A 13,488-nucleotide genomic window follows, 5' to 3' on the forward strand; every position below is an offset into this window, starting at 1 on the left:
GTGTGATAACACTAAGAGCTATGGACCTTGGTGAAATGACATTATGGCTGTAGGGAATTCAGCACCATTGCACAGGTCGGCTGATGCTTTGCGGTCCCTTGTAATTCAAAAAGCAATTTATTAGAAAACCTAAGCAAGGGAGGATCAAAGCTTAAGCCCCGGTTCACACTGAGGCAGCGCGACTGCCTCAGGCGACCGGGACACGACAGGGGCGGCGACTTGCAAAACGACTTCTGTATAGAAGTCAATGCAAGTCGCCCCCAAAGTCGTACAGGAACCTTTTTCTAAGTCGATTAGAATGGTTCCATTGTACAGAACGGGACGCTACTTGTCAGGCGGCTAAGTCGCCTGACAAGTCGTCCCAGTGTGAACCGGCACTAAGGGCACGTGTCATTTAACAGGTAGGTTATTTTGTAGCTTTTTATTCTACCTAAATAGAAGCATATCACAAGTGTAATCCAGGTTTTACTCTGGCGCAGTGATGGTCAATGACTGAAATTACCTAAAGCCCCGAGGATTGGTATGACAGCAGTGGAACTAGCATATCCAGGGCCAGGTCATCAACGGCAGCTCTTGCACTTTTCCCAAGTCAGACCCCGTTTAAAGCCCAACTCTGAGCTGTCCTATTTTTCCCACAGCGGCCCACTTCCCCAAATCTCTGCTATGCAGAACTTTTATTCCATTTTTTTTTTTTTTTTTAATACTAACTTTTTTCAGGATGGTAAATCAATGCAGTCATCGCCCTCCTAATTTGTTTGCAGTTATTGCTGAAATTAGACATGAGCAGTCATGCTGTCTGTACAGTTAGGCTCTTACGTCAGTCACTGATTTTGCAAGCTAAAAGTTTGGGTTCATTGACCGTACTCTTATTTTTGTTCACTGACTAGCAAAACAAAGCTAGAAAAGTTTTTTTTGCAATGGCAGCACCCTTAGGCCATGGAAAAAAAAAATATATTGTAGATTTCTTGGAAGCTGGCCATAATGCACTAAAAGGGTTTTTGATCTCATGTTTCTTGTGCATCCTCCTAACTTGCTCAATTTATGCACAAATCTGACCCTACTTTGTTTCCCTTATTAACAAAATGTGTGACTCTTTAAATTTATTTTTTTATATATCAAGGACAATTTTTATTGAGCAATTTGCAGCGCTCCAGAGCAAGTACGGTATATACATACACAAAAAAAGACACATGTCCAAGACAATTTCAAACATTTAGGCTACTTTCACACGGGGGGGGGCGCGGCGTTAGTGGTAAATTACTGCTAATTTTAGCGGCGCTTTACTGTTTTACCGGTGCTTTTCGGCCGCTAGAGTGGTGCTTTCAACCCCCGCCAGCGACCGAACAAAGGGTTAAATGCGCCACTGCCGAAGCGCCTTGCTTCCAATGGCAGGGGCGGTGGAGGAGCGGTGTGTACACCGCTCCTGCACTACTTGAAAGATGCTGCTTGCAGGACTTTTTCTAACGTCCTGCAAGTGCACCACTCCAGTGTGAAAGCACTCGGGCTGCAGGGGAGGCGTTTTTCAGGTGCTATTTTTAGCCCAAAAGCGCCTGAAAAAATCCCCAGTGTGAAAGTGGTCTACCAGTCTCGTCAGGGGGTACGTTGGCATCTTTGAAAGAGCATAGGACTCAAAGATATATTGAGACATAACTTGAAAAGGTGAAATGGAGAGCCGGCAACTCATTCTTCTGAATTAATGACTTTATTATAGCGGGCAGAGTGTACAAATTACAGCAGCTTACGCGTACCAGCAATAAGGGCTATGAGTAAGGCTTATTGCCGGAATGCGTAAGCTGCTGTAATTTGTACACTCTGCCCGCTATAATAAAGTCATTAATTCGGAAGAATGAGTTGCCGGCTCTCCTTTATGACTTTCAAATTGAAAAGATGGGGGAAAAAAAAATAAATCTTACACTGGTGGTATATGACACAATCACAGTAGAATTATGCATAGATATTAATCCGAAACTGCTCCATAAAATTAATCATGTGAAAAAGGAAAAAAACGACATAGTATAGGCAAGGAAGGAACATCAGTGGTCACACCGTAAAGGCTCGTACACACTATAAGAAAATCGGGCGAACATTTTCGTCCAAAGAAGTTTCGTACGATTTTCGTATAGTGTGTACACCACTTTCGACAGCCGATTCCGAACTTTCGTACGAAAATTCTCGAAGGGACACACTCCAAAATTTTCTTGTACGGGAACAGGACGAACTATTTACGTTTTTAAAGTGTACCATTTTCATACCATTTTGGTACAAGAAAAATCAGAAAAGAAAGACTGCGCATGATCAGAAACAATAAACAACAAAAAAAAGTGTTTGTCGTACAAGAATATTCGTAAGAATTTTCGTACAAATTTTCTTTCATCGGTTCCGATTTGGTGTGAAAAATCATACAAATGTTCGTACGATTTTCTTATAGTGTGTACCCCACTTTAGACGTAGTTACACCTACAAATTGGGTTAGCAAAATAAACAAGCAAGACATAGTATCAGCATGTAGGTAAAGTGGAGTTCCAGTCACATTTGAAAATAAAATCCAACAGCTACAAAAACTGTAGCTGCTGACTTTTTAAAAAAATAGCCACTCACCTGTCCCGCGATCCAGCGGTGTGCTTACCCTAGTCGGTCGCACCCGGTATCTTCGTTCCTCGCGCTGGCTTCTTCACTATGGGCCCCCGGCTTTGACAGCTTACGTCTTCCCTACTGGGTTCCCGCTGCGCATTATGACTGGTTGATGTAGTCTTTTGGGACCTGCCAGTGTCCCAGAAGACTGCAGGGGGAAGGGAGGGAGGAGAACTTCTGTTTTCGACCGCTTAGGCGGAAGGAATTTAACCACTTGCGACCAGTAGTTGTGTATAGCCGGACATTCCCACAGTATGTGGCGGAAGCTCCCCCAGGAGTCAGAACATCTGGGGCATGTAGGGAAGTCCCTACGCTAAAGCAGATAATACTTACAGCTAAAGCCTTGTACACACAATCAGTTTATTGGACAAATTTTCGCCAGTTTTTTGTTGGATGCTAGTCTCAAATCGAAAGCGAAGAGGGTACTCACCATCAGACAAAAATTCGTAATTGGCTGTCAAAAGCTGTACAGATCAGCCCCGATCCTCTCTTCGGGTCTTTCGCCGGCGCTCTTGGCCCCTCCCTGCTCCTGGCCCCTCCTGCTCTGACCCCCCCCCCCCACCCCCCGCAAGCAGCTTGCTATGGGGGCATCCAAGCCGAGCTGCTGCTCTGTGTGTCCATTCAGACATGAAGCTGCAGCTCAATCCCCCCCTCTCTTTCCTCATTGGCTCGCTGGCTTTGACCGCGGCAGGAGCCAATGGTGCCCACTGCTGTATCTCAGCCAATCAGGAGGGAGAGTCCCGGACAGCCGAGGCACTTGTGCAACGTCACAGGATCGAGATGGGGCACAAGTAAATATTAGGGGGGGGGGGTCTGCTGCACACAGAAGGTTTTATTATCCTAATGCATAGAACTTCTGCCTTTAGAACCACTTTAACCTAATCCTGTCTGTGGGATAGGAAATGATGGACAATCTTCCCATTGGGACACAGGCAAAAAAAAATAAATAAAAAGGAACTTGATGAGACTTCTAATCTCTTACGCTGGTAGCTAGATTAAAATTGCCTCCTTGCATTGGTGGTCAGAGTTGGTGGGAGATCAACCCACCTTTGCTCATTGCTCAAGGAAACCCTAGCAACCTCAGGAGGAACCCTGGTTGAGAAACGCTAACTTAGGGTCTAGCGGCACATTGGTCTGAAATACTCTATTAAGGGTATCCACTACTCCTTTCCAGTACACCTGTAGCTTTGGGCATTGCCATAATAGGTGAATCAGGTCACCGTGATCTCTAGCGTCATCTACAGCAAAGGGGATCAGAAAGGCATTTTATGGAGTCTTAAGTGAAGTAGAGTGAATTCTCAATAGGATATAATATATATATATATATATATATATATAGTTGAGATCATTTCTGAGACTCTCTTTATATTTCTTGATCTAGTGAAACTCACCAAGTGTCTTTGTTTTGGTTGATAGGTAATATCGCTCGTGTAGTTCCACATGGGCTGCTGATCTTTTTCCCATCCTATCCTGTCATGGATAAAAGCCTTGAGTTCTGGAAGGTGAGGACATGGCTCGCTCCTCTGATTGAATGTCTTATATAAGTTCATACTATTTACTGCTGCATTTGAGCTTACAGTCTAGAAAAGGAAAAACTTGGGTATGATGGATTCTGCGTTCTTTGGAAGTGATAAGTATTAGCTTTTGAAAAGAAAAATATACAAATAAAAAATTATTTAATATAATCTATAATGAATAAATATATCTTGATTAGAAGAATAACAAGTTAAATGGGACCAAATCGTGTTTTTTTTTTTTTTTTACATTTATTTACAAGGGTTCTTGTTATATGTATATGCATACAAAATATGCCACATAGGGCGGTAAGAAAGAAAAATAAAAACCTAACCATGGAGCATATGTAGACAATAAAAGGCACTTAAGTGCACTGCAGCAACCCCATAGCGACTTCCAGACATCAATATATAGAAAAAAACAAATATCAAAAAGGAGAAGCAATGGAAGGAAACCAAGCAAGTGCACTTAAGCTGTATGGGGCCTACCCCAGGGTGAGGCACATAAACTCAAGCCATTGTGACCAGATTGCATCAAACTTCCTCACTGGGTTTCTTAGGAAATTGGTATGTTTTTCATGGGGAGTGCCGACAACTGGCAAAGCTGACAGTACATTGTTTACACTAATGTTCAGTGCAGCCTCATCAGCGCACATCAGTGAAGAAGAACATATCGAATAAAACAGTGGCGCTTAATTCAACCTAAGTGCTACACTCTTACCGTGACTTATTCAGCACAAAATCAAGTGTAAATAACATCTAAACATAAATTATATAAAAACACATATACCTTCATATATGTATAAAGTGAACTATATATATATACACACATATACCTTCATATATGTGTAAAGTGAACACCAGGTGATAAGTGAAAATCATATAAGGAGTTGAATAAATAAAATTCCACATACAAAAAATTATACCAATGTGAATCAGTAATTCGCAGGAATCTGATCCAAGGCACAAAACATTCGGAAAAAATGTTCATTAAATATTTGTGATACAGTCCTTCAAAAAAAGTGATGATGTCTTCCTTCCAACTTCCACCACACCCAGGTGTTGAGTGGACCCACTCCCAATGACAAGTCCCCTCTCCTGATAGGCTCGACCGCGATGCTCATCAGGAGAGGGGACCTGCCTAAGTGGTGGGGCGAACGAGGAGTGGGTGAGATGAGCGAGCAGACGCCTGCATGCCTCGGGTCCGCCGTGACCGCAACCCCTAGAGAGTGTTATACAAGTTGCTGTGCTGTGCAGTGGAATGCAGTGTGCTGTGGAAGTTTCACTTTGCTTTTTTTGATTTTAAAAGTGTGAGTTTAACCATTGAAGATTTGGCTTGTGTGTTGTTCAATAAACTGGTTGTAAGAATTACACTATTGGAGCTTTTCTTCTATTCACATGTGGAACGGATTGTACATATATATTTGGATGGCTGGCTTATCACCATAATCCTTCCTGTTTGGAAACATTAAGCACTATAGCCTTACACGCAAGTGGGGGCAATTGAAGCTGGTGAGTGAGTTTTTCATTGGGAGTGGGTCCACTCAACACCTGGGTGTGGTGGAAGTTGGAACGGAAGACATCATCACTTTTTTTGAAGGACTGTATTACAAATATTTGATGAACATTTTTTTCGAATGTTTTGTGCCTTGGATCAGATTCCTGCGAATTATTGATTCACATTGGTATCATTTTTTGTATGTGGAATTTTATTTATTCAACTCGTTATATGATTTTCACTTATCACCTGGTGTTCACTTTACACATATATGAAGGTATATGTGTGTATATATATATATATATATATATAGTTCACTTTATACATATATGAAGGTATATGTGTGTGATATATATATATATATATAGTTCACTTTATACATATATGAAGGTATATGTGTGTTTTTATATCATTTATGTTTAGATGTTATTTACACTTGATTTTGTGCTGAATAAGTCACGGTAAGAGTGTAGCACCTAGGTTGAATTAAGCGCCACTGTTTTATTTGATGTGTGGTTTAACACTGTTTTTACACATTTTAGAAGAAAACACTATATACTAAATTTCCATATAAAGTGGCAGCTAGAGTTAAGTATTTGTATTAACACATATCACATAATATTAATAACTATTGTGTATATACTCCGAGGCGCAGTGGTGGTAAACAGGGTATATGTGGACAGTAATACTTTGTGGACCAGTTGACGAAGAAGAAAATATACCTATTTGCAAAATGTTATCACAGAAACTAAGAGAGAACGTTTTTCCCCAAATTTTCAGTCTTTTTTGTTTAGCAAAAAAATCTAAAAACCCAGTGATGATTAAAAATCGGAGCTCCACCCAAAAGCCGAAGCTCTGCTTGTCTGCCTCCCCCCCACTTGGCATCACGGTGGTGTAGTGGGTAGCACTCTCGCCTAGCAGTAAGAAGGGTTGCTGGTTCAAATCCCAACCACGACACTACCTGCCTGGAGTTTGCATGTTCTCCCTGTGCCTGCATGGGTTTCCTCCGGGTACTCCGGTTTCCTCCCACACTCCAAAGACATGCTGGTAGGGCTCCTTGAGGGTAGGGACCAATGTGAGTGTGCGATATATGTGTGGAGCGCTGCGTAAATTGACGGCGCTATATGGGTACCTTAAATAAATAGGGATAATTGTAGACACGCACCTACACTCACTCAGGTTGAACTTGTTTATTCAACCTTACTAAATATGTAACCAACTATGTAACTTCCACATTTGGCACTGTAACGGCACCCGAGTATGAAAGGGGTTAAAGTCGTTTAGGACATTCCATACCCAAACACAAAGACAGCTACCAAACCCATACAAATAATTCTCCCCCCAAGTACGAGACGAGGCTCTGTCTTGAGGTTCAAGCAGGAATGAATCTTTATTCAAGCACATGTTATACAGATCCCACTTCAAAACACTTCCCCCCACCCTTGGAAAACAGGGCGGGTTAAACTGTCCAATGACAATGGACACACAGGTCAGCTGTGTTTAACTTCTCATCAGTAAACGGTCTTAACAGGGGGGCTGCTGGAGGAATCCCCCCTCCATCTTTCCTCACAGCCAGACACTTAGACATCCCATAATAGTTGAGGCAGACAGCCACAATAGACAATAGAATACAGTCACACCCCCAACTAGCACAGCAAATAGTACACAACATCATGAGACAGCACACATTATATATACATATATACAGCATTGAGTCTGACTAGCACAGATCATAGTGGGGTTCTCATTCACCTTGTGCCCCTATTAGTGACTCACAATGGCATATCCAGGGTCCCCAGAGTCTGTGTGTCTTGGGGGGACATGGACCTGAATCTAAAGTAATGTCACCTCCAGGTTCCCCAGGCATACAGCTCACAACGAGCACCGTTCCCCCAAATGCCAGGGCCATAATCAGTAGGCAAAAGGCTGGCATTCAGTCCCCTCCAAAAGCCTCTGTCCCGGCTAGGTCTGTCACAGGCACCTTTTGAGGGGGGAGCGGGCACCTGGATTTGACAGGTTCCCACTTCCGGCTGAGTTCTCCGTGGCGAACTCAGCCAGGAGTTTGGCCCCCTCCTCCTTCCCCCGCAGCCGGCCAATTCACAAAGCACAGCGCACTAGAAAACCAGCTGTGAAGCTGCAAGGCTTTACTGTCTGTTTCCCTTAGTCAAGATGGGGACGCGAGCACCCGATAGCCGATTGGACACCGCTGTATTCCTGGACAGGCAAGTGCCCTAATATTTAACGTCTGAAGCTATTTGTATCTGGAGCTCATCTTTACCACCATAAGAAAGCTCTATTTGTTTCCAAAAAAAATTGTAAAATGTCATACAGTATGTGTATAGTGTTGCATAACCGCGCAACTGTCATGCAAAGTGCGACAGTGCTGAAAATTGGCCTGGCAGGAAGGGGCTGAAAGTGCTCAGTACTGAATTGGTTAAATATACATATAAATTATCACATCAATAAAACGTGGGATTAACAACAATATAAGCTACCCTCTTAAAGTACCGCTTCCTAGGATATATAAAGTTCTATACCTGATACCAAATAGTACCAAAGACAAGTTATTATCATAAATATATAAAGTTTGTTCACACTAGAATTATCAAGATCATACCGCTCAGCAACAGTCCAGTGGGTGATGAGCAAAGCAGGTAATTATGCAAATGAACGATTATAGAAAAGAAACAACCATGTGAATCCAACAGCAATCACTTTAGTATCAAAGGTATTCGAGGTCTTATGTCAAGACAGATAACGACTCATTCCAGCTGGGGTATGCATACACGTGAATTATGGAATGAGATTTCAACCTAGCCGGCCTCACAGGTCAACTTCAAGAAGCTTTTTTTTTCAGAGTCCAATCTTGCAATATTCATAATCTACACTGAAGTCTATGGACATAGCAAGGAGCCAATACATTTCCATTTGTGGATTGCAGGAGGGAATCTGTGGATGCTGAAAAACACAAACTGCGGGGACTGAGTTTTCTAGGAGAACAGCGCTTACCACTGCAGTACCGAGCTTCCGTAATTCATCACATTTAATTACAAAACTCAAACTGCTTTTCTTTTGCAGGAAAATGGACTTTCCTCCCGAATTGAGGATGTTAAACCGATGTTTGTGGAGCCAAGAGGCAAAGGAACATTTACTGAGGTGAGATAGCTAAATATTTGCTGCTAGCATCCTGCTCTGCCTTTTGGCTGCTTCCACACTGAGGCGCTTTACAGGCGCTATAGCGCTAAAAATAGCGCCTGTAAAGAGCCTCACCTCTCACTCCAGTCTGAAAGCTCAAGGGCTTTCACACTGGAGCGGCGCGCTTGCAGGATGGTAAAAAAAAAGTCCTGCAAGCAGCATCTTTGCAGCGCTGTAGGAGCGGTGTATGCACCGCTCCTACAGCGCCCCTGCCCATTGAAATCAATGGTCAGCACCACCAAACAGCGGCGCTTTGCGGCGGTTTTAACCCTTTTTTCGACCGCTAGCGGGGGTTAAGAGCACCCCGCTAGTGGCCGAATAGCGCTGCTAAAAATAGCAGCGCATTACCGCCGACACCCCAATGTGAAAGCAGAGTGTTTACGTGGTTTACTTATAGTGAGCCACTGGCTTGTTTTTAACCCTTTCCTTGCCACCAATGTACGTGGCATGCATGGCATCCCTGCCCTGTAAACTGACTCGTACAGATGCGATAATTGTACCACACATATTTAGTATCTCTGGGAATGAGTGAGAGCAATAATGCTAGGGCCATCAATTACGGTTAACTCTGAATTGATGACCAAGTTGTTGGCTGTGGACAATTTTGGGAAGCTTATCGCTGATTCACAGGTGTCCGCATATATTTATTGCTTAACATCTTTGGTATATTTTACTCCTTGTATCCTCATCTTTTTAATTTTATATTAATCAACAGATAATTATGGTTTTGATAAATATTTGCCCTAAAAAAAAATTACAGCTACCAGTATTTGTTTCTTCGGGGTCTCTGCTTTCAGAAAATTTGGGTTTTTTTTTTTTTTTTACTAATCTTCAGGCCTAAAAGGTGCATCTTAAAGCGATTAGAAAAGTCTAACTAAAAAAAGAAAATCTGGTCCCACTGCAAGTTAATGCTGTTATGTGCTAGGATACATCACATACTAGCACATTATGAAAGGCTTACCTCTAAAACTAAGCCCTCCAGCGGCGCGCCGTCACAGCTTACAGGGCTTCCATCTTCACCTGGTCTTCCTTCCGGGTTCGCAGGCTCCAGGCCATTTGAATGGCCAAGCCGCCATGACGCCACGGTTGTGACACAGAGCTCTGGATTGACGGCACATTCCCTGTGCCCTCAATTCAGAGTTCAGTGCGCATGTGCCGGTGATGTCAGCGGCTTCAAAACAAGCAATTAATATCCTAAATGGTGCACGTTTGGGAGATATTAATTTTACCTACAGATAAGCTTATTTGTTAGCTTACCTATGAGTAAAAGTAACATTACCTTTGGGTATGGAGAACCATGTGACAACGTTGGGCCAGTCGGTGCTATCATAGGGAATCCATAGCCCTGTGGGTCTCTTCGCTAGTTGTAGTTTACATATGGCTTTCCTTTCAATCCCAGTAGCAGAATGGAGCCCTGGGGGAGCAAAAGGATGGTAGGTATATGTGCAGTGCATCCGGAAAGTATTCACAACGCTTCACTTTTTCCACATTTTGTTATGTTACAGCCTTATTCCAAAATGGATTAAATTCATTATTTTCCTCAAAATTCTACAAACAATACCCCATAATGACAACGTGAAAGAAGTTTGTTTGAAATCTTTGCAAATTTATTAAATATAAAAGGAATAAAAATCCCGTGTACATAAGTATTCACAGCCTTTGCCGTGACACTCAATTGAGCTCAGGTGTATCCACTGATCATCCTTGAGATGTTTCTACAACTTGATTGGAGTCCACCTGTTGTAAATTCAGTTGATTGGACATGATTTGGAAAGGCACACACCTGTCTATATAAGGTCCCACAGTTAAAGTGTGACTCCACTTTTGTTGAGAAAAAAACATTCCCCTCTAGGTGATCTATGTACATTGCAAGGATTTTACCAAACTTTGTTGCATATTCCTACATTTTGTTAATTTGAAGAAATCCATGTGTGTTTCTCTGTGCCTTCGTACTGAGTGGGTCTAATGGGAGTGGTTTCATAATTAACTGTCAGCTGTGGCAGCAGCAGGGCACTAATGAGGAAATCTGCTGGGCCTGCATCCTTTTCGACGTGTTCCTATTGAAAGTATCTCTCCAAAAATGACATTTTTGTTGCAGGGGATGCCTGAAATCTGACTTGTATCCTAGTGCAGATTTCTGGGAAAATTGGCCAATCACACAAGCAGGAAATTATGTTTCTGGGGAGTGGTCACTACACACTCTGTGTACAGAACAACCCCAGGTAGCCGTATTGCAATACATTCTCAGAAAATTACAGAGCTGCAGATCAAAAATGAAAAGGTAATTTTTAATAACATTCAATTACAATATGATTAGTGTCTATAGGAGAAAGTGTTGTTGGACTGTTTCCAGAAACAGACAAATGTCTCCAAATCCCTGGTAATGAATGAAAATAAAAATAGGAGGAAGACATTGCTTCCACTAAGAGAGTGGGATCTTTAATGGAGACATCAACGTCTGTTACCAAGGTAAACACGCAATTGATAAAATTTTGTTTAAAAAAGTATTCAATTTATTATCACATAATGGCATAAAAAATCACATAATCAACATTGTACATAAACCATAGGTGATACTGTATACAAGAAATAGCAAGGTGCTTGGATATGCAAAAGGGCCGACATGTTTCACAGATTCCTGCTTCTTCAAAGGCACCGCATGCATCTACAATTTTATCCAATTTGAGACTACAGATGCTTGTACAGACAATCGCGGTATAAATTCATGGTCAGAACTCGGCCGCAAGGGCCAGCCAAGTATAGCAGCTACCTGGTGGAAGCCAGATCCGCCAGGGTTGGATAGTGGGGGTATCAGATCACGTGATTGCCAGGATATCAGATAATACCAATAATCTGTTTAACGCCGTCAAAACTTCAGGAGTCCCGGTGGATGTGGGATTAGCCACCATGCAGTGCACTAGGTGACAACCTAAGGCATGTGACTAAAATGATTAGTGTCACAATTATATGCGCTATATTATTTTTTCTTTATTTGTTTCTTTATTGTTAAAGTTACCCTTTAACAATGCATGCCAGAGAACAAACCAAGGAATTGCCTGTAGACCTCACACAGGATTGTATGGGCGCACAGATCTGGGGAAGGGTACAGAAAAATGTCTGCAGCTTTGAGGGTCCCAATGAGCCTCCATCAGTGGCCTCCATCATCCGTAAATGGAAGACGTTTGGAACCACCAGGACTCTTCCTAGAGTGAGCCGCTCAGCCAAACTGAGCAATCGGGGGAGAAGGGCCTTAGTCAGGGAGGTGACCAAGAACCCGATGGTCACTCTGACAGAGCTCCAGTGTTTCTCTGTGGAGAGAGGAGAACCTTCCAGAAGAACAACCATCTCTGCAGCACTCCACCAATCAGGCCTGTATGGTAGAGTGGCCAGAAGGAAGCCACTCCTCAGTAAAAGGCACTTGACAGCCCACCTGGAGTTTGCCAAAAGGCACCTGAAGGACTCTTAGACCATGAGAAACCAAATTCTCTGGTCTGATGAAACAAAGATTGAACTCTTTGGTCTGAATAGCAAGCGTCATGTCTGGAGGAAACCAGGCACCGCTCATCACCTGGCTAATACCATCCCTACAGTGAAGCATGGTGGTGGCAGCATCATGCTGTGGGGATGTTTTTCAGTGGCTGGAACTGGGAGACCAGTCACGATCGAGGGAAAGATGAATGCAGCAATGTACAGAGACATCCTTGATCAAAACCTGCTCCAGAGCTATCTGGACCTCAGACTGGGGCGAAGGTTTATCTTCCAACAGGACAACAACCCTAAGCACACAGCCAAGATAACAGAAGAGTGGATAAGGGACAACTCTGTGAATGTCTTTGGGTGGCCCAGCCAGAGCCCAGACTTGAACCCGATTGGACATCTCTGGGGAGATCTGAAAATGGCTGTGCGCCGACGCTCCCCATCCAACCTGACGGAGTGTGAGAGGTCCTGCAAAGAAGAATGGGAGAAACTGCCCAAAAATAGGTGTGCCAAGCTTGTAGCATCATACTCAAAAATACTTGAGGCTGTAATTGGTGCCAAAGGGGCTTCAACAAAGTATTGAGCAAAGCCTATGATACTTATGTACATGGGATTTTTTTCATTTTTTTATTCTTAATTTGTAAAGATTTAAAACAAACTTCTTTCACTTGGTCATTATGAGGTTTTGTTGGTAGAATTTTGAGGGAAAAAAATGAATTTAATCCATTTTGGAATAAGACTGTAACATAACAAAATGTGGAAAAAGTAAAGCGCTGTGAATACTTTCCGGATGCACTGCATCAGTGAAGCTCTGTAAATGGTGAACCTGTTGCTTCACCCTTCATGGAGAATATTAACCTAAAACAAGCCTGCAGCTAGTGAAGTTTGTATAATCTCAGTTCATATCCTGCATTCCTGTTCCAGGTCAGTGCATAACTAGGTAGCGCAATCGGGAAGACCTCTTCCTCACAAACCTGCCTCTGTAACATGGAGTTTCCATGATTCTGCCATCACAGGTTCCCTCTAAAGAGGACCTCATGTTTCTGGAATGCCGTATTTCATCAGCGCATGTTGTTCATTTCAGGATTTGTCTTCTGCAGAATCTGTTTATTTGTCTTCTTATCTCCCGCATTTCCTAAAGTCTCTTCGTTTCTGTTATTCGGCACACCCACG

The 13,488-nt window shown here is 42.7% G+C and overlaps 1 protein-coding gene across 2 annotated transcripts in view; it reads left to right on the plus strand.

Annotated features, from left to right (window-relative positions):
- The window catches only part of RTEL1 (regulator of telomere elongation helicase 1), a 283,430-nt gene that overhangs the window by 94,327 nt on the left and 175,615 nt on the right, over positions 1–13,488 (plus strand). For both annotated transcript variants that reach the window (XM_073607371.1, XM_073607372.1), the window contains exons 19-20: positions 4,048–4,133; positions 8,722–8,799. In XM_073607371.1, the coding sequence (XP_073463472.1) occupies positions 4,048–4,133; positions 8,722–8,799 (164 nt within the window). The remainder of the gene's footprint in view (positions 1–4,047; positions 4,134–8,721; positions 8,800–13,488) is intronic.

This window comes from Aquarana catesbeiana, linkage group LG12, assembly GCF_042186555.1.
Source record: "Aquarana catesbeiana isolate 2022-GZ linkage group LG12, ASM4218655v1, whole genome shotgun sequence".
NCBI classification, from domain to species: domain Eukaryota; kingdom Metazoa; phylum Chordata; class Amphibia; order Anura; family Ranidae; genus Aquarana; species Aquarana catesbeiana.